The following is a 22473-nucleotide window of genomic DNA, read 5'->3' as shown; positions in this document are numbered from 1 at the left end:
AGCCCCCTTTAAGAAGGGGGCCCCCGGATACCGGCCCCCCACCCTATGTGAATGAGTATGGGGTACAATGTACCCCTACCCATTCACCTGTGAAATAAAGTACAAAAAAAAACACAACACAGAGAAAAAATATTTTATTGCACAGCTCCGGGGGTCTTCCGTCTTCGGGGGTCTTCTCGCCGGACTCCTCCGCTATCTTCGTGTAGCTCTTTTACTAGCGGAGGAGCCCGGCTTTCTTCCTCCCCGCCGCCGGCCTCTTCTCCCGACTTCGGGGGTCTTGTCCCCCTCTTCGGTTCTTCTGCCGGGCCACCGCGCCTTCTTGTAGCTCTTTTGCAGGCGGTGGCCCGGTCTTCTGTCGCCGCCTTCGGTTCTTCTGCCGGGCCACCGCGCCTTCTTGTAGCTCTTTTACAGGCGGTGGCCCGGTCTTCTGTCGCCGCTGTCGCTGTCGCCGTCGCCGCCTTCCGTTCTTCTTCTTCTTCTTGTTCTTCTTCTTCTTCTTCCCCAGGAGATGTTGACACGTCGCTCTCTCCGGCCGGAATGCCAGAGCCGCTCGCCCCCCTTTCCTGGCCGGCCGGGTAGCGTGCTCGGACAAGGGTCTGTTGTGGACTTTGGGGGAACCCCCACGCCGATTTTTTTCGGCGTTGGGGTTCCCCTTTAAGCCCATTCCAGGCGGCGGAGCCCGCGACGTCTCCGTCGCGGGCCCCGCCTACCTGTACACGCGCTCGAAATGGGCGGATTTGCCTCCGCCTTACGTGGGCGAGTCCGTTCATTTCAAAAGTTGAGCGAACTGTTTGGCAAACAGTTCGCTGAAATAGTCCGCTCAAAAAAGTGCCGTGTGTGGCCATGTCCGTCCATGCTAATTTTGAGCGGACTGTTTGCCGAAACTGTTTGACAAACAAAGTTGGGCGAACAGTCCGCCCGTGTGTACGCGGCCTTACATCCTTACATAGAGTGGCCCCTTACCTTCTCTTCTCCTCTAATGGTCCCCCAGCTGCACTTTCCGTTCCCTTCTCTCTTGAGTGTTCCCCCACATGGGGGTACATGTGTGAGTGTGCTCCCGGGCAAAGCTGTGTGCATTTATAGACACACAAAGTGCAGCTCAGACACGCCCCCTCACTCCATCCACACTGGATTTGATTTACAGCAGCAGGAGCTCCAATGCCTCACATTTCTTGATGACAATGGCCTCCAGTACAAATATAGTAGTAAATCATCCCACTGGCAGCATAGACAGCAATAAAAACTTGACAGTAGTTCTTACCTTTCCCTGATTTGTCCAAAACTGAAAAATGCACTATAGGGTTGATTTACTAAAACTGGAGAGTGCAAAATCTGGTGCAGCTCTGCATAGAAACCAATCAGCTTCCAGGTTTTATTGTCAAAGCTTAACTTCAACAAGTTAGAAGCTGATTGGCTACTATGTACAGCTGCACCAGATTTTGAGTACTGACACCTGCCCTTCTTTGACCAAACTTTTCGTGGCTGCTTGGTATTTAGGTCCATGGTGCAGAATCAAGCAGTGCTCCCTATGATGTAGAAGCTGAATTTAGCTGAAATGATGAAGCCCTGAAGATTTGTGTTTGATTTCTGTTTAGGCTTAAAGCCCATGTATCACATGTGTTAAAAAAATCCTCAAACCCTGACAACGTGTGTACTTGAGGTTCCTATCCTTGCTTTGCCTTGGACTGTGAAAATTGGTGCATGCGGTGATGGGCTGCAGCTTGATCCCCGAGATCGACTTTCATCTTTTCAAAACATGCTTTTGCACTGTACTGGCACAACTTGATGATTTGTTCTTATTTTGAAAAACATGACTTGAATGATTTATCTGCATATTGAAATTGGAACCAAAAATGCAACTGGTAAAAGCAAAATGAATGAAAATTGTAAAACTCTCCTATGTCAATTGTCAAATAATTTGTAAGAAAATATCATTTTGATATAAAAAGATTGCTTATATAAATACAACAGGTAACAATAGAAAACAGACTTTAAAAAAACTTTAACAAGGCCAAGTGCTGTGACAAATAGCAACAAATTTTAAATTATATTTTATTGTGATGGAAATACATTTTATGAGAATTGCTTTTAATGAGCTTACCTTTTTGGACAGTAACACATATCCAAAATGACTCCATCACAGGCCTTTTCCTTTTGTTCACTCCAGTGATCCATTTCTGGTCTGGAGAATGTTTCTATAAGTGAGCAGGAATGTAGGTCCCATATGCAGATTCTGCAGTCCCATCCACCACTCATCTACTGAAAAATGGAGCATATATTTGATTCAGCTCCCAAAGGTTTGACACAAAAAAATGCTCTGTATTTTAGCTGTGTGACTTTATTTTTCAGCTTTAATTTCAATTACTCTTGTCACTTAAAAAAAAAAAAAAAAAAAAAAAATTTCTTCTGATGTGTTTGCTTTGTGAATTGAGTCTATTGGGTGCTAATAAAGACACTCTAAAGCCCCGTACACACGAGAGGGATTAAGTCTGACAGACCTCCAAAGGAGTTCCGACGGAGTTCCGACGGAGTTCTGGCGGACTTTTCGACCGAACGGACTTGACCACACACCATCACACCAAACTCCGACGGAGTCGAACGTGATGACGTACGACTGGATTCGACGTAGGAAGTTCATAGACAGTAGCCAATAGCTGCCCTAGCGTCGGTTTTAGTCCGTCGGAGTAGCACACACACGAGCGAATTTTTCGAAGGGGACCGGGTCCGGCGGAGTTCCGTCGGGAAAATTTGAAGCATGCTTCATTTCTAAAGTCCGTCAGACTTTTGCGAAGCTAAAGTCCGTTGCAGCCCACACACGATCGGATAGTCTGACGGACTCGGTCTGACGGACTTTGGATGTTGAAAAGTCCGCTCGTGTGTACGGGGCTATAATCAGCATTTCTGAACCTTTTCAACGCAGAGGAACCCTTGAAAAAACTTTCTGGTCTCAGGGAACCCCTGCTAAAAAAAAAAAAAATACTATATCTACAACACATAATACAATAGAGTGATGGTCATTGGGAAGAATGCTCTTTACACTTGTGGACATTGGGAGAAATTAATCCCCTTACAGAGAACTAAATAGATTAATGGCATCAGTGGGAACTTATCTTAGCCCCTGTACACACGGTCTGAGATTTCGACAACCAAATCCGTCGGATTTTGTCCATCGGATCTTGTCTGAAACTGTTGCATACACACGGTCAGACAAAGTTGTCGAAAAATCCGATCTTTCAGAACGTGGTGGCGTAATTTCATTCAGGCTAGTAGCCAATAGCTTTGATGTAGGAATTTGATCTGAGCATGCGTGGCACTTGGTCCGATCAAAATTCTCTACACATGATCGGAGTATGTCCGATCGGCCCAGTTGGTCGGGAAATATTTCCAATAAGTTGGAAAATTGGGTCCGACGGATATTCCGACGGAATCAGTCCGATGCATACCACACACAGTCGGATTATCTGACAACACAGTCCGATAGGACACATTCCGACGGATTCTCCGACCGTGTGTACAAGGGCTTAGAGGCAGACATTGCTCATTGCTTACTGAAAACCGTAGCAACCTCTGGTGAAATCCTTGTTGAGTGACTCTTCTGTAAATAATGTAAATTAATTATATGTGCAAAGTGACCTGGTCAATGTCATGTGATCTGTCATTTACTCAGTTTTATCCAGGGGGCATGGTTTCCACCCTAAGGCTGGGTTCACACTGAAGCGATGCGGGAATCCCGCATCGCATGCCTCCCGCCGGCAGTTCACACTGCCCTATGCGGACTGCTGGGAGTGTCAGTGAAACCTTAACCACTTTCAGACCGGACCATTTTGCTGGTAAATGACCAGAGGTCTTTTTACACTTTGGCACTGCGCTGCTTTAACTGGTAATTGCGCGGTCATGCAATGTTGTACCCAAACAAAATTTGCGTCCTTTTCTTCCCACAAATAGAGCTTTCTTTTGATGGTATTTGATTGCCTCTGCGATTTTTATTTTTTGCGATATAAACGTAAAAAGACCGCAAATTTTGAAAAAAAATGATATTTTCTACTTTTTGTTATTAGAAAAATCCAATAAACTCAATTTTAGTCATACATTTAGGCCAAAATGTATTCAGCCACATGTCTTTGGTAAAAAAAAAGTCAATAATTGTATATTTATTGGTTTGCGCAAAAGTTGTCACATCTACAAACTAAGGTACGTTTTCTGGAATTTACGCAGCTTTTAGTTTACGACTGCCCATCTCATTTCTTGAGGTGCTAAAATGGCAGGGCAGTACAAAACCCCCCCAAATGACCCCATTTTGGAAAGTAGACCCCCTAAGGAAATTGATAAGAGGCATGTTGAGCCCATTGAATATTTTATTTTTTTGCCTCAAGCGATTGAATAATGACAAAAAAAAAATATTTTTTTTTTTTTACACAAAGTTGTCACTAAATGATATATTGCTCACACATGCTATGGGCGTATGTGAAATGACACCCCAAAATAAATTCTGCTGCTTCTCCTGAGTACAGGGATACCACATATGTGGGACTTTTTGGGAGCCTAGCCGCGTACGGGGCCCCGAAAACCAAGCACCGCCTTCAGGCTTTCTAAGGGCGTAAATTTTTGAGTTCACTTCTCACTACCTATTACAGTTTTGAAGGCCATAAAATGCCAAGATGGCACAAAACCCCCACAAATGACCCCATTTTAGAAAGTAGACACCCCAAGCTATTTGCTGAGAGGCATGTTGAGTTCATGGAATATTTTATATTTTGCCACAAGTTGCGGGAAAATTACAAACTTTTTTTTTTTTTTTTTTTTTTCACAAAGTTGTCACTAAATGATATATTGCTCACGCATGCCATGGGCATATGTGAAATGACACCCCAAAATAAATTCTGCTGCTTCTCCTGAGTACGGGGATACCACATATGTGGGACTTTTTGGGAGCCTAGCCGCGTACGGGGCCCCGAAAACCAAGCACCGCCTTCAGGCTTTCTAAGGGCGTTACAGTTTTGAAGGCCATAAAATGCCAAGATGGCACAAACCCCCCCCAAATGACCCCATTTTGGAAAGTAGACACCCCTAAATTTAGGGGTACACTAGTGAGACTAGGTAATAAATGGCGGGTGCCCTGAAACTATAAAAAAATAACTAACCAACCAGCGTCACCTGTAACAGTTATATGGTGATCACTGGTGAAAGGGTTAACTAGGGGGCAATTAGGGGGCTTTATGCGGTAGTATATGGGGGTCCCTGGCGCTATAAAAAGCTGCAGCGAACCTAAATACCTACCTGCCTAACTAGCGTCACCTGTGACACCAATACAGCGATCAGAAAAACGATCGCTTATTAGGCTGGGTTCACACTGGAGCGATGCGGGAACGCCACGAATGCGCGGCGGGTTCCCGCATCGCATGCCTCCCGGCGGCAGTTCACACTGCCCTATGCGAACTGCTGGGAGTGTCAGTGAAATGTTACTGACACCCCCAGATCAGTTCGCATATCGCAGTGCGATCTGCAAACTCGGATCGCATGGTGTGAACACCCATGCGATCCGATTCTGCTGAGGGCCAAAAAAAGGGTCCCGTGCGAATTTGCGGCGGGTGCGGCGGGTGCGGCGAATGGCTGAACTCGAATCGCACAGAGATCGGATGTGATTTGCACTGCAGTGCGGTGCGAATCACATCCGTTCTCATAAACCGCTGCAATGTGAACCCAGCCTTAGTGACACTGGCGACGGGGGGTGATCACGGGGTTAAACCTTTATTGGGGGGGGTTAGGGGGGTACCTTAGAACTAAAGGGGGCTAACCCTAACTGCCCTAACAGTTATTAGTCACAAATGACACCCGCCGGGTGATCAGGGGGTTAAACCTTTATTAGGTAATAAATGGCGGGTGCCCTGAAACTATAAAAAAATAACTAACCAACCAGCGTCACCTGTAACAGTTATATGGTGATCACAGGTGAAAGGGTTAACTAGGGGGCAATCAGGGGGCTTTATGCGGTAGTATATGGGGGTCCCTGGCGCTATAAAAAGCTACGGCGAACCTAAATACCTACCTGCCTAACTAGCGTCACCTGTGACACTAATACGGCGATCAGAAAAATGATCGCTTATTAGGCTGGGTTCACACTGGAGCGATGCGGAAACGCCGCGAATCCGCGGCGGGTTCCCGCATCGCATGCCTCCCGGCGGCAGTTCACACTGCCCTATGCGAACTGCTGGGAGTGTCAGTGAAATGTTACTGACACCCCCAGATCAGTTCGCATATCGCAGTGCGATCTGCAAACTCGGATCGCATGGTGTGAACACCCATGCGATCCGATTCTGCTGCGGGCCAAAAAAAGGGTCCCGTGCGAATTTGCGGTGGGTGCGGCGGGTGTGGCAGGTGCGGCGGGTGCGGCGAATGGCTGAACTCGAATCGCACAGAGATCGGATGTGATTTGCACTGCAGTGCGGTGCGAATCACATTCGTTCTCATAAACCGCTGCAATGTGAACCCAGCCTTAGTGACACTGGCGACGGGGGGTGATCACGGGGTTAAACCTTTATTGGGGGGGTAAGGGGGGTACATTAGAACTAAAGGGGGCTAACCCTAACTGCCCTAACAGTTATTACAGTCACAAATGACACCAATGCAAAAAAAAAAAATGACATTGGTGTCACTGTGACTGGGGGGCAGGGGTAATTGGGGGGGTGATCGGGGGGTAAAGGGGGGGTGTGAGTGTGCCTGGCATGTTCTACTGTGTGTGTAGAGTGTTGGTGCAACTCACCGATCCGCTCTCCTCCGTGTCGGAACGAAAAATACCGACACGGAGGAGAGAATACATCACTTCCTCTCCTGTGTTTACATTACAGGAGAGGAAGTGATGTCACCGGGGATTTCTATTCGTCGGGAGCGATCGCGAGGGGGTGGCCATGAATGAATGGCCGCCCCCTCGTCCCGGATCGCTCCCGGACGAAAACCGACCGCCGCAGGCACCGGGCGGGGGCCCGATCGGGCCCCCGACCCGCGGGAGGCAAGGGACGTACATGTATGTCCTTATGCCTGCCCGTGCCATTCTACCGACGTACATCGGTGTGCGGCGGTCGGCAACTGGTTAATGACACCCCCAGATCAGTTCGCATATCGCAGTGCGATCTGCAAACTCGGACAGGAATCGGATCGCATGGTGTGAACACCCATGCGATCCGATTCTGCTGCGGACCAAAAAAAGGGTCCCGTGCGAGTTTGTGGCGGGTGCGATGCGAATTCAGCCATACTATCTGTATGGCTGAAACTCGCATCGCACAGAGATCGGATGTGATTTGCACTGCAGTGCGGTGCGAATCACATCCAGTTCTCGTAGCCGCTCCAGTGTGAACCCAGCCTAAAGCATAAATGCTAAGGGTACATTTGACACGTTCTTTGGCATGATAAAGACATATTCAATGTTGCTTATTGTTGGTTTAGTGCCCTCCTAGGTACGGTGCCTTGCAAAAGTATTCACCCCCTTGGCATTTTTCGCATTTTGTTGCCTCACAACCTTGAATTAACATGGATTGTTTGAGGATTTGCATCATTTAATTTACAGAACATGCCCACAACTTTAAAGATTTTTTTTTTTATTGTGAAGCAAACAACAAATAGGACAAAATAACAGAAAAAGTCAATGTGCATAACTTTTCACCCCCCAAGTCAATACTTTGTAGAGCTACGTTTTGTGGCTATCACAGCTCCAAGTCTCTTTGGATAAGTCTCTATGAGCTGGCCACATCTTACCACTGAAATTTTTGCCCATTCCTCCTTGCAAAACTGCTCCAGCTCCTTCAAGTTGGATGGTTTGCGCTTGTGAACAGCAATCTTTAAGTCTGACCAGTGGCGTAACTAGAACCTTCAGGGCCCTGATGCAGGAAACCTTGGAGGGCCCCCCCCCCGACCTCCGGACAGGGCTCTTTTCTCCAAACCCGATGGTGGAACACCAGGGCCCAGTCCCAAGTGGGTGGCTGCATATAAAGGAACCGATTTAAAAAACATCAATTAAAGCCACTGTGCCCATCAAACGCCACCACTGTACCATCAAATGTCACCACTGTGCCCATCAAACTCTGCCGCTGTGCCCATCAAACTCTGCCGCTGTGCCCATCAAACTCTGCCGCTGTGCCCATCAAACTCTGCCGCTGTGCCCATCATCAAATGCCACCGCTGTGCCCATCAAATGCTGCCAGTGTACCCAACAAATGCTGCCACTGTGCCCATCAAATGCCGCCACTGTGCACATCAAATGCTGTTGGTGTGCCCATCAAATGCTGCCACTGTGAATCCCCACCACCCGCTCGCTGTCTGCCCGCCACTTACCCTGTCTGGGTGGGGCAGCGGGTAACGGCCATGAGCGGGGTCCTCCATGCATCTCCTGCCATCCTCATCTCCTGTCCTCTCCTCCTGATAGGCGTCCAATAGCTGCGCCTATCGTTTCAGCCAATCAGGTGATGGGTAACAGACCCGCACACCTGATTGGTGGAGAGGCGGTTCAGTGTTAGGAAAGTGAATATTAATTCACTTTTCTAACACACCTGGGCAGACTGCGAGCGTCAAGCATGGCGCTCGCAGTTCACCTATTTTGAAGCCTATTAGAGCCCATGGCTCTAATCAGGTGCTGCAAAAACACCCCCCGCCGCTGTAATTCAGGCGCTCGACACCCAAAAAGGGACCAGACACCTAAATATGGGGGTGCTAGCAGTGGCTATGGATAGATTCATGCTATGCTATGCATGAATCTATCCATTGGTCATAGAGGGTGTGGCTGGAGAGAGGGGGTGGCACCTGTGCCCCCTTTTGGATGCACCGCCACTGATAAACACATTCACATACATACATATGCATACATGCACACTCACATACATGCGCACACAAACATGCATACATACACATACATATATGAACACACACATACATGCTCACACACATACATGCTCACACACACACACACACACACATGCATGCTCACACACACACACACACATACATGCATGCTCACACACATGCATGCTCACACACACACACATACATGCATGCTCACACACATGCATGCTCACACACACACACACACATACAAGCATGCTCACACACACATACAAGCATGCTCACACACACACACACACACACACACATACATGCATGCTCACACACGCACATACAAGCATGCTACAGACCCCCAAAGCATCCTCCCAATGTTGAGGGTATGTGGCCTGGTACGGTTCAGGAGGGAGGGGGGGCCGCTCTCTCGTCCCCCCTCTTTTCCTGCGGCCTGCCAGGTTGCATGCTCGGATAAAGGGTCTGGTATGGATATTTAGGGGGACCCCCACGTCAATTTTTTTTAAAATTTGACACGGGGTTCCCCTTAATATCCATGTCAGACCTGAAGGGCCTGGTAATTGAATTTAGGGGAACCCCCACGCTTTTTATCAATGAATGAATGAATTGTCGGCTAATACAGAGAACACTCATTGAATGTTCTCTGTATTACGGGGAGCCGACAATTTAGCCGCAAGTGATTTTAAAATACTTTTTTTCCTGCACAAATGACACTTTGTGCAGGGACAGTTCTAAGCAGCAGAAACATGCGCCCCTTCACAGGCACCCCCCAGCTACGAAATTTAAAGGAATATTACACTTTTATTGTTTCACTTTAATCATTATTAAAATCACTGCTCCTGAAAAAACGGCCGTTTTTAAAACTTTTTTTTGCATTGATCCATGTCCCCTGGGGCAGGACCCAGGTCCCCAAACACTTTTTAGGACAGTAACCTGCATATTACCTTTTAAAATGAGCACTTTAGATTTCTCCCATAGTCTTGTATAGGGTGTTCCGGCTTTTCGAATTTGCTGCGAACAGCCCAAATTGTTCACTGTTCGCTGAACAGGCGAACAGGCAATGTTCGAGTAGAACATGAGTTCGACTCGAACTCGAAGCTCATCCCTAGCTACTAGCCTGAACGTAGTCCCGTCGTAACGAAATAACGTCATCACGTTCCGTACGATCAGATTTTCCAACAACTTTGTCCGACCGTGTGTATACAACACCAGTTTTGGACAAAATCTGTCGAACAAAATCCGACGGATTTAGTTGTCGGAATGTCCGACCGTGTGTACAAGGCCTTAGATGTAAATGTGTACCATAGGAAACCATGTTAAATGGACTGTTGTGTGTTTCTGAAACCTGCAAAATGCACAAAAAAATGGATAGATGTGAACCTAGCCTTATACCACCTAATTGTAATTGGTATGCCGGATAGTAGCAACATTAAAATCTACAGACTTCTGAACTTCTTTTAAAATTATTCTCCAAAACAAACAGTTGGACTGCTCATATATGGACCTATTTTGCAACGGAAGATTACTTAAGCCATGGAGGAGTTGTCACATAAGCAACGACACTGTTAACACTTTTTATGCCCATTGAATTTTTAATTGTAGAAGGATAATTCCCTTCAGTTCAAATAAAAAAGAGTGGTGTTTTACCTGCCCATGTGTAAGAATGTTATTAGTGACTCAGTTAGTCTAAGTTACAGTAGGTGGCAGTGTGACATTTGGGACAAAGCCATATATTGCGTCTTTTCTCTATCTCTGAAAGAGCTGCCAGACTGTTATCTTTACATCCTCTGCAGTCCTCCTTGCTTGGAGGGTGTTAGTAAGCCATTGCGTTGTTTTTCATTGTAAATATACTGTACAAGATATGTATTTTTGTGTTTTTTTTTTTAAACTATGTTTAGAATGTATTTAATTACCAAATACACTGTGGAGAAACCACTTTCCTTCCCAATGATAGCTAGAGCTGTGACTGCCTTAAAGTGACCGGCCAATACCTTTTTACAGGTGAAACCTGACCAAAAAAAAAGGGAAAAGAGATTATTAAACAACACCACAGAGATTATAAACGAATATATAACCAACAGATTAAAAATACTCAAAAAACAATCCTCAAAAATAATCAAAAATCAAAGAAAAAACAATATATACAATAAAATTATTTTCCATCGATCTTTAAATCTCCACAGTCCTAGTGTCCTTTATATGTAGTAATCCATCTGTGTTCTGTTTTTTTTTATTCTCTTGTTTTTCATGTTATATCTTTTAAAGTCGTGATTTCGCCTGATGAATATGACCCTGCTTCTCAGTATAGGTCAAATATCACTTTTCTTTATGCGTGTGCTTTTCTTCAATCCTTCACACTCATCGCCCACCTAATGTTCTGTCATCTGTCAGGTCCCGCTGGCAGCACAGTCTAAGGGCAGAGGCGAGCAGTTTGTTTGCGGTTATATACAAAACCGATTGTAAAGCACACTACGGTGATTTGAGCAACAAAAGGCATTGATACTTTGTAGATAATGTGAGTGTTTTATTGGCATGCGATGGAATATAAGTGTTTGTAAGGATACATTTATTGTACTTTTCTAATATTTGCATGGGACTGAGTGGGAGAAAGGGCAGATAATGAAGTATTGTTTTAAGGAAGGAATAATCGATATGAGGAGTGTATCAAGGCTAGATATTTTATGAAAACAAGGTGAGGGCACATCTGGTGAAGGTGGCACAAATGTTTTGAGCACTGTGGAAGTAATTTGATAAGCTTCAAGATTATTCATTAACTAAAGCATAAGACACTATATAAGGTAGTCCCCAGGTTACAAACAAGATACGGTCAGTAGGTTTGTTCTTCAGTTGAATTTTATGTAAATCAGAACAGGTACATTTTTATCGGGTAACTCGAGCCCAAAAAATATTTTTTTACGTTTTTTGTATAGCATAGGGAAGGGTTAATACCACTGTAACATTTGTTTTGCTGTCTTGTTCAGAAAATTTCACCTCACTTTCTGTCCCTGTGAGAATTGGATTTAGTAAATTTTGGGTTGTTGTGGAAACAAGAATTGGTGATAAAGCTTCAGTGGCGATCTCTTACCTTTTTCCCCATGATAACTCTTATGGGAGGGAATTTCCCTTCCTAGAGGTAGAGTTTCTCTGACTTCTTGCTGTTTCCCCTCAGTTTGTAAGTCGAATGTTTGTAACCCAGGGACCGCCTGTATTTTTTTTCTTTTCAAATGATGCACGGAACATCAGGGAGATGATAAGTGTTGAAGTTTGAAGAAGAGCACACACATACAAAAAAGTGATATTTGACCTATACTGAGAAGTAGGGTCATATTCATAAGATGAGAGCACAACTTTAAAAGATATAGCACGGAAAACAAGAAATTCAAAAAACAGTACACAGATGGATTACTACATAAACAAAACTCTAGGACTGTGGAGACTTAAAGATTGATGGACACTAATTATATTGCATATATTGTTTTTTTTCTTTGATTTTGGTTTGCCCTGTTGCAAATGGCAGTGGTGATCTGCTGATTCCTGGTGCTGTTTTTGACACCTATTGGTGGCCAAAGTGCCAAAATGCGCACAGCAGTGATCACTACAGGTAATCATTGGCTGTGCGAACAGCCACAAATAGCAGTGGCCACCAGAAACCTGCAATTACAGTGTACAGGCTCAGCAGATGCAGCTAGCCACTGACATGTATCAAAAATAACAGAAATCAGCAGGTTTCTGCCACTTTCATTCACACAGGGGCAAAACGCCAGTCTGAATATAGCCTATGCTAATGCGAGAACACACACACATACCATTCAGCGTTTTTGCTCTAGAAACCCAACAAACAAGTTGTCATCTTCCCAGTTTTAGGGCCAGTGTCTATGCAGTTTAGCTGGCTTCAGAGCTTCTTTTTTTTTCTATACAAGTCAATGGCAATGCAAAAGTAACTGAAGCAGATCGAATGCAGGTCAAATGAATTTGCAGGTCACCTCTGGACACAGACATTTAGTTTGCACAATCTCATTTACTTTTTGGCTTAATGTTTATGCAAATTATTTAAAGAAATGATTTGCACTTGTGTAGACCTTTTCTCCTGTACTATCTAAGTCACTCTATTTCATATAAAAAACACCCATATCAGTTATCCATATACTAACCGAAAAATGGATGATTATGTTTTGAGGTATATCAGTGGTATTGTAAAGGCAGTATTATGACACACACACAGGAGTTACCTTTAAGATTTTACTCTGGTATTAACTACATGAATTTAATTCTGGCACTATTTTAAGACCTGATTTGTCACAAAAAGGATTGAATGATATAACTTCAATGGCAGAACGTTATTTGGAGTAAAATTGACATAATGATATGATACCATTCACTTATTCACATTTTATATGTTTTATGTTTATCACTGTTCTAGCTATTCTAATTTATTCACTTGTTTCAGTCTTTTCCTAATTTCATTCCTTGAGATTTTATATTTTTTACTTCACTATTTTTGTTGTCCAGTGTTGTCTTCAATTGTTGCCAGCACAAAAATACTGAGTTATATCAACTACCTTATTATAATTAGATTTTTTACTGTTACTGTACTATGCTGTTGGGGGATCTCTCCAACCAAAATATGTGCAAATGTCCCTAATATAATACATTTCTTTCATGCTTTTAATGTTTTTTCTCCATCTTAGGGGATATGCTATTCTTTACAATCAATTAGCTCTATCAATATTACTTTTGGTACTTAATTATTTCACTAGATTTTCATTATGTTATCATATTGATTCCTTGTTTTCTGGTATACATGACATTTGATTTTTGGATGATATAATTGATATGGTTATATGTGAGGTGACCTAATGACACTATTACCTTGATTAATGTATGTGTCCATTGTTTTTATACAGTATTTATGATGCGGGGGTTACCTTCAACTGTAATTATATATTTTTATTTTAGTATTTTAGACTCCCTTAAGTATAATAAATGATTTAGTACTATATATATATATCTTTTTTTTTTGTTGAAAATTGCATATATTTACATAGGGGTTTTATAGTGTTATAGTGCACCACAACTTTAAAATACAGTATCTCACAAAAGTGAGTACACCTCTCACATTTTTGTAAATATTTTATTATACTTTTTAATGTGACAACACCGAAAAAATTACACATAGCTACAATGTAAAGTAGTGAGTGTACAGCTTGTATAACAGTGTAAATTTGTTGTCCCCTCAAAATAACTCAACACATTGTAGCAAAGTGTAATTTCTTCAGTGTTGTCACATGAAAAGATATAATAAAATATTTACAAAAATATGAGGGGTGTACTCACTTTTGTGAGATACTATAGGTTATGTTGTTTGCTGACATGCTTGAGAGAGGTGGAGCGTGTGTTTTTAATATGTGTGCTTGGTATGTGTGTAGTGTGATATTGTTTTGAAATAATTTTAATGATATAAAAGTTCAGCACGTTTTGTACTTAGTCCAGTGAGTTGGTTATAATTTTTTTCTATATATGTAGTATTATAGAGTGTTTGTAGAGTCTAAAACAGTTTTTTTTTATTTGGGAAGTTATTATTCATGCTAGTTCTACTGGTGACTCTGGTCATCTCATTTTTATATACATACAATATAATGGATTGATATACATAGTACTAGGGATTTGATCTGGAGGGTCAAAAAGAAGGTTCTGTTGTTGCAGTTCAGCTCAAGTAATAGCAAAGTTGGGAGCCTAGTCCCCAGCTAGGCTACCACAAAAATATGGGGGGCAGTTGGACTATCGTGGTACAGTAAAAGCAATACAATAGAATGATATCACATTATAGTTATTGTCTATATGCACATCTTCACTACTCCTTTTCATCACTTTCACCTCATGCTAATTTCACATGCATCCTCACGTATTTCACAATTTTGCTCTGGTAAGTTCATAGTATACCCATTTCCTTTACCTCATTTACCCAGATTCCAATCATCATATTTTGTAGCTCCACGGAGTTGCCGCAGGGGACCATTACTTTGGTTGTAGCATTCTGCGCATAATGTCTGCTGGAGCATGAGTAAGCAGCTCTGCTCCTTCCCCCCTTTTTTATTCTTAAAGATTTTTTTTTAATTATGATGCTGCATGACAAGTCTTTATTTCTTTACCTTTCGGCCATTTTATTGTCTTCTTGATCCAATCACAGATAACCTCCTGATGAAGCAGCCATTGTCCGCGAAACTAGTCAAGGAAAATGGCATCTGTGATCAATTGTCTTATTGTGATTACTCACTGGTGATATATTGTGCACCGCTACCATGTTTCTATCTGTAAATGATGAATTGTTTTTTGGCATCAATAAAATCATATGTCATTTTTGTATATATCTGTGATATCATTCTATTGTATTGCTTTTACTGTACCGCGATAGTCAAACTGCCCCCATATTTTTGTGGTAGCCTAGCTGGGGACTAGGCTCCCAACTTTGTTATTACTTGATTCCTGGATGATGGTACAAGTCCCTACTTATTCCTACTTTGTTAACTTACTACAAAGGCCACATTCAGTTTCTGATTTGCAGTTCAGCTCAAGCCTAATGCAAATCATGCTATCCAGTTCCAGTATTACAAAGTCCAATATGCACAAGCAGTGATAATTTAGATCTTGAGATATTTGTATACTAATTAAAAATTTATAATGCATAAAATTAAACTCAATTTTATTTATTTCTTTTTTTAAAACCTAATCCCGGATTTATTAAAGTCCTTGTTAATTAGTATTTTAGTCTATAATAACTAACTTTTAAACCAGAAAAAAAATGCAAGTAGAAATCAGCTACTTACCTGCTAAGTGCTTGTTCAATATCTTTGTGTTCTTTTGTGTTGGCTGACTCTCTGTTGGAGAGCCTTGAGACAATAGAATTTCATATTTCTGCACAAAAAAAAAGAAAGGTATTTGTAACAATAGAAAATAAAATAAATCCAAAAAATAAAAATTGAAAGCAAAAGTTAAAACTTCTGCTTAGAAAGCAAGGGCAAACAGCAACCGGCATCCTCCTCTTCCCTTCATCACTCTTGTGGGTAGGCCCTTGGCATTCCTACTTACAATGTAGGACATATTGTCTTGGATTGTGCAGGATGATGTCAGAGCGGCAACCTCTAGAGGAGTGCCGGATAGCAGAGACTTTGGAGGACTGGTCGCAAGGAAGGAGAAGCCTGCTACCGCAAGTGATAAGGTATGTAAAAGTGCTTTTTACTGGTACTTTAAGCAAAAACAAGTACCCAACCCATGCAGTGCAGGAAATCCCCCTGCAATTGTTTTTTTTTTATTTCCCTGAAGCTTTAAGTTTGAATAGTATATACTAAAACAATTCTTTTGGCTTTCTGATGACATAGGGGAAGAATTTTTTGTTAGCTTACTGTAGGTTTAGTAGCTAAGTAACACATAGATGTTTTAAACATTACTGTTGAAGATATTTGTATATTTGAAAATCATCCAGTGCTGTTCCATCTGTAGTGATGCTGCTCCCTCTTCCTGGTCTCACAGGAGACTCTGGGAGCAGCGGGAGCCATAGGCAGATAAAAATGCATACTCACAAATGAGTAATAAAATCAAGCATGTAGTGTAAATCCAGCAAGATCAGCTGGGCAGTAACTTCTTCAGAAGAGGGGACAACCTCGAAATGCGTCAGCTGTCTTTGGACTACACATCTCACCCAAAGGTGTGCGCAGCCTATTGCATTAGGGTGTGTAACTCAAAGCTCAAACACATATGCATACGTGTGCATGTGTATATATACTGATGGTGTCAGTAGAGTAATACACGGTGTCAATAGGGCAAAGTTTGGTGTCAGAAGTTTATATATATATATATATATATATATATATATATATATATATATATATTTAGGAACCCCATTAGGAGGCTTTGGTGTAATATCAGGGGTCTAAACAGGGGGAATCTGCGTCACACAAGGTGATTAGGGTGTGCCCAGGCACACCTGGCACACCCTCTGCGCGTGCCTATGATCCCACCATTGTTACTGGCCAGCTGATCTTGCTGGATGATGCAAATAATGGACACTATATGCTTGATTTTATTACTCACTAGTATGTATTTTTATCTCTTATACATTAAAGTGTTGTGAAGGTAATGCACAAGGCTGGTGCGCCCTCCGGTCTTTTTTCCTTTTTAGGTTAAACCTGTGTGCTAGGAGGGACACAGAAAAGCAAAAACTGTTGTGTTAATACTAGTGACAGAGAGCAGACAGTTTTTTCACTTTAATAAATTGTATTTTTGAATGTTATTACTGGTTTTGGCCCCTTTCATTATGAATATGCTGTATTGGCTTCTAGTTTCAGGAAAGCACAGAGCCCTGCTGCAGCCAGCAATATATTATATTCTACAAAGCTTCTCAATTTACAATGACAGAGGTTATTACATTATATAACACTTGATAACAGCCAATTTTTATGTGCCCCCAGGTGCATGTTGCTGTATTGCAAGTACATCTCCCCATTGTGCATCTGCTGCCAATACCCCCTAAACATTTATGAATATTTTACAGACAATAACTTATGTTTTTAAATGACACAGCTATTAACCGTGCTTGTTTTTTTTTGCTACGATTTATTATTTACTAGATGGTCAAACTGCTATCGTTAATTTAAAAGCATGAGTCTCCTCTGAATCTGTCAGAAATAGCTGGAGGGTGATGCGTAACATTGGCTGAACTACTCTGCCATAGATGCACCACATTAGAATGCTTATCATGAGTAAGTCAGACTGACATGTTGTAGTTTCTAGACATTCAATTCCCAGCCTGCATTGCTGTTATCCTGTATAAAGATTTTTCTTTACATTCCAATGGTACGATTCTACCCTGGACATTTTATGGCTAAAATAATCATAGAAGCACCAAACAAGTATTAAATAACACACTGCAATGAAAATATGCAAAATTCAGTAACCCCGATTGGTTCCCGAAAGGATAACGAGTGATGCATAGTGGCCGGTACCCAGAGCAGGAAATCACCTATACCCATAGAGGAAACTCAAGGGCACCGCAGGACAGGCTTTGAAGAGGTGTTTGGCAGGGACACTAAACAGTAAAGTAATACAAAATATACTTTTGAAATGAGATTTTTGCCCAAAGTTGGGCTTTAAAGGAGAAGCCAACCAAGCTTTGGCTGTACTTCCCCTGTGGATATCAGGAGTGCAGATCATTTGCACTCCTGTGACCCAGTTTCGTCAGACAGCGGGCTGAAGCCTGCTGTTGGCTGATGTCACAGAGTCGGTCCAGGCTCAGGAAGGATTGTGACAATATGGTCAGGATCCACCCACATCCCCGGAGAGGCACCTGGCTCAGCCTCTCAGTGAGCTGCTGAGAGGCTGAGCCGGTCACTCCCGCCTCCTCCACAGCCCAGTGCTTCAGTGAGTGAAGAGGGCAGAGCAGAGAGCAGTGACTGACAGCCACCAGCTCTCTTCTCAGAGAGCCCTGAGGACCGAGCGATCAGTGGGGTTTGATTGCTTGGTTCTCAGTCTTAGAGCCGGCGAGGGCCAGATACAGCATCGGAGCAATTTTGCATCCACCTAGGTAAGCATGATTCAACAGAAAAAAAATTCCCATACATCTCTTTTAATAAAACCAGTGAAAAAGAATGGACATCTGGAGCATGCTGTTGAGTCACTGTGTCAAGGATACTTTATATAAGTTGTTGCTATCTGTTCAGTTGTCAAGGTACTTCAGCATCAATAGTGATGTACGAACCAGTTAAAGTTTGGTTCAAAGGAGGCTCAGCAAACCCAGGAAAAAATCTGAAAGCCCACACATATGAGCTATGAATAAGCACTACTGTTAGTGCGAAACGTCAGCTCTTTTGTCTGCTGTGATTTTCATCTTTGATTTTGATGTGAATTTTTCTAAATAAAAGAAGGCAATTTTTCAAGAGTTTGGCTGTCCAGAATTAGTTCCTGCTTATTGCTATTAGCAACTGCCAGCACCTACGGCTTCCAAACCCACAGAGAGATTTACTACCTGTCTGTCTTCCTGGAGCGGTGATATCTCCTTTTCTAAACCCACACATACTGAACTTCATTGACGCTTTGGTTAAAAAAAAAGCAATGGGTGGCTGCCATGGGAGGCATGGACCAATGTAATGGGGGATATGCCATTGAACCACTTGACCACTTGACCCCTGAAAAGTTTTACCCCTTTTTCATGACCAGACCATTTTGTGATATTCAGCACTGTGCTACTTTAACTGGCAGTTGCTCTGTCATGCAACACTGTACCCAAATGAATTGTATTTTTTTCACAAAAATCTACACTTTGTTTGGTGGTATTTGAGCACCACTGGGTTTTTTATTTTTACTATAACAAAAAAAGACCAAAATTTTTTATTCTAATTAAATCTAATTTCTTCATAAATTTAAGCAAAAATTTATTCTACTACATGTTTTTGGTAAAATAAATCCCAGAAGGTGTATAGTGTATATTAATTGGTTTGTGTGAAAGTCATAGCATCTACAAACTATGGGTAATATACTGGAAACTACGCATTTTAAGCAGCTCTGACTTTCTGACTGCCTGTCACATGTGATCAGGGACTTATAGTGTGACTGTGATAGTGTGGTGGGCAATCAGGGGGACTGGCATTAACTGACACTGGCTGGGAGGGACACCAACTGACTGACACTATCTGATGTCACTAGTGACACTAATACAGTGATCAGTGATAACATTGTGTACACTGTCAGTGTACTAATGACACTGGCTGAGTGACAGGGGTGATCAGGAGGGCAATCAAAGGGTTAACTGTGTACCAAACAAGTGCATGTGTGCTCTGGCTTTGCTTCCTGATCTCTATACTATACACCCTGTCCTCATTCTGTGTGTGTGTTTGGGGGGGGGGGGTATAATCTAGAGGCTCCCTTATTCCTATGAGTTACGCACAGACCCCCACATTCCTTCTTGGGGTACCCCCAAAAATTCATACCAGACCCTGCATGCCTGCATCGAGGGGCGTTGCTAGGTCTGTAAAAGATCTGGGGCTAGAGCCCATAGCAGTGGTCACCAACCTTTTCGCAGGTACGCGCATGGGGGAGGGGGGGGGGGGGGGTCAGGAGGCACACAGTGGTAAGCCATATTTTGCGGGCAATGGCTGGTTTTGGTGCTTCAATCATCATAGCACCATGGTTGATATGGTGTCAGGGTGATTGAAGCGCATTGTTTCTATTGTTGCATTCTAATATATGATGAAGTGGGTTAACTCACCATAATGCAGAATCAGTGGGATCCCTGGGCATGTCACTTGCTTTATCTCCTGCCATCAGATGCAACGTGTCACTTGCCATCGTCATCTGTCACCAGATGCAGCATCTTACATGCCACCGTCACCTGCCCCCAGATGTGGATTGTCGCTTGCCACTTTCACCTGGCAGCAGATGTGGATTGTCACTTGCCACGTCACCTGCCACCATTTGCAGATTGTCACTTGCCACATCTCCTTTCACCATTTGCAGATTGTCACTTGCCACGTCACTGGCCACCAAATGTGGGTTGTCACATTCCATGCCAGCCAGTGCCACCAAATGTGCACTGACGCTGCATTGGTGGCAGGCTGGCAGCACTGGTCCATTTACTGAGGGCTGGAGAGCGGTGATGCGGGGCAGGCAGTGAGAGATGATGTCATCTCGCTGCTCCCTGCCGCACCTCTGACATTGAAGCAAGGGGGTCTGGCTGCAAAGTGGAGCTCCACCAATAACAGGAAGCACGTGACCTCCACTCCACCGTGCTGTGAGGGGGGCAGAGAGAGATGTAATCTCTGCTTGTCCGCCCGCTACAGCAACCGCGGCTGTGACCTGGTGGTTAGGCAGGGACCCTGCGGCAAGAGACTCGGATTCAAGGCTATAGCCCCAATAGCCACCCCCTAGCAACACCCCTGCCTGCATCACTTGTCAAAATTTGTCTTTAATGTTAATGTGATTGTAATGATGGGCTGCTCTATGCAAAATCATTACACAGAGCAGGTAAGTAGGACATGTTTGTTATTTTTAACAAAAAAAATTACAGTTTACAATCACTTTAAAATTTAATGATGTGAAGCATTTTGTTGGCAGAAATGTGGACTCATTCAGATGGCCTCATGTTTCTTTTGGAGGTGGGCATTTAGGGGGGCAGAAAAGCGGAAAAACATGACTGAACTGTCCATTTTTGCTGCCTGTGTAAATGAGACCTAAGTGCAGTTGCACTTATTAATTGGGGGGGGGGGGGGGGGTTTAAAAGACTGATTTTTTTTTACCTTGATGCATTCTATGATGATGGGGGAGTTGTGTGAATTTCTTTCCTTCAACCCATGATTGCCAGGAAAGAAATTTGCACTGTGTATGGCTGGCCTTTCCGGGATGCTGTGTGTATGCACTGCATACCTATACCTTTCGTAGTCTGTTTGGCTGCCACACCCCCTGCCTTGCTGTGTTTGTTGAGCAGTTTCCAGCAGATGTTGCTGCCAATCAACACAGAAGGGCTGGGTGGGGGGCATGGCAGTCAAAATGACTACAGGAGATACAAGTACGCTTTGCACTGGCACAGTAACCTGCAATACAGTCCCACATACATGGCTCATGTATAAGGTAAAGTCTACAGGTTTGGAAATGTCAGTTTGTAAATGGATAGAAAACTGGCTAAAAGACAGAATTCAGAGAGTAGTGGTTAATGATTCTTACTCTGAATGGTCTAAGGTTATCAGTGGTGTACCCCAAGGTTCAGTGCTGGGACCCTTACTTTTTAATATCTTTATAAATGATATTGGGTCTGGGATCAAAAGTAACAGTTCTGTCTTTGCAGATGACACCAAGCTATGTAGTGGAATAACGTCCTTACAGGATGCCTCCAATTTACAAGCCGACCTCAATGCACTGTCTAATTGGGCGACTATGTGACAGATGAGGTTTAATGTTGATAAATGTAAAGTTATGCACTTGGGGGCTAAGAATATGCATGCATCATACATTTTAGGGGGAGTACAACTGGGGGGGTCCATAGTGGAGAAAGATTTTGGTAGATCATAATCTCAATAATAGCATGCAATGCCAAGCTGTGGTTTCCAAAGCGAGCAAAGTTCTTTCCTGTATTAAGAGAGGTATGGACTCCAGAGCGAGAGAGATATCATTTTGCCCCGGTTCAAATCATTAGTAAGACCTCATCTGGAATATGCCGTTCAGTTTTGGGCACCAGTTCTCAAAAAGGATATCGGGGAACTGGAGAAAGTGCAGAGAAGGGCAACCGAACTGATAAGAGGCATGGAGGAACTCAGCTATGAGGAAAGATTAGAGGAACTTTGTGAATGTAAATATTGACAGGAAAAAGGGGAAGTAAGGAAAAAAAAAAAAAAAAAAGGAATAAAAGAACCTTCACATAAAAGACCTCAGAAGAAAAAATGTGGGTTCAGTTGGACTTTTTAGGCATAAAGAAAGTTGTGAACACAACCAGTATATTCAAAAAGAATTATTTCTATTTATTTAAAAAAAAAGAAAGACAATTTTTTAAAAAGAACAGGGAAAAGTTCAATTTCCTTTTTACACAAAAAAAGAAAAATGTTTCCTCCTTAAAACTACACATTTAAGACCTAATTGACATCATATCAAACA

The 22473-nt window shown here is 42.9% G+C and overlaps 1 protein-coding gene across 2 annotated transcripts in view; it reads right to left on the bottom strand.

Moving 5' to 3' along the window:
* Window positions 1–22473, bottom strand: part of LOC143963034 (uncharacterized) — an 83627-nt gene that overhangs the window by 5809 nt on the left and 55345 nt on the right. For both annotated transcript variants that reach the window (XM_077472581.1, XM_077472582.1), the window contains exons 12-14: window positions 15666–15753; window positions 10755–10849; window positions 2102–2256 (exon numbers count right to left, since the gene is read on the bottom strand). In XM_077472581.1, coding sequence (XP_077328707.1) covers window positions 2102–2256; window positions 10755–10849; window positions 15666–15753 — 338 coding nt within the window. The remainder of the gene's footprint in view (window positions 1–2101; window positions 2257–10754; window positions 10850–15665; window positions 15754–22473) is intronic.

This window comes from Lithobates pipiens, unplaced genomic scaffold, assembly GCF_037356315.1.
Source record: "Lithobates pipiens isolate NorthernLeopardFrog02 unplaced genomic scaffold, aLitPip1_a1.2 Scaffold_8, whole genome shotgun sequence".
Taxonomy (NCBI): Eukaryota; Metazoa; Chordata; class Amphibia; order Anura; family Ranidae; genus Lithobates; species Lithobates pipiens.
The sequence above is the reverse complement of the archived record's forward strand: the minus strand, read 5'-3'. Positions and strand labels throughout refer to the sequence as shown.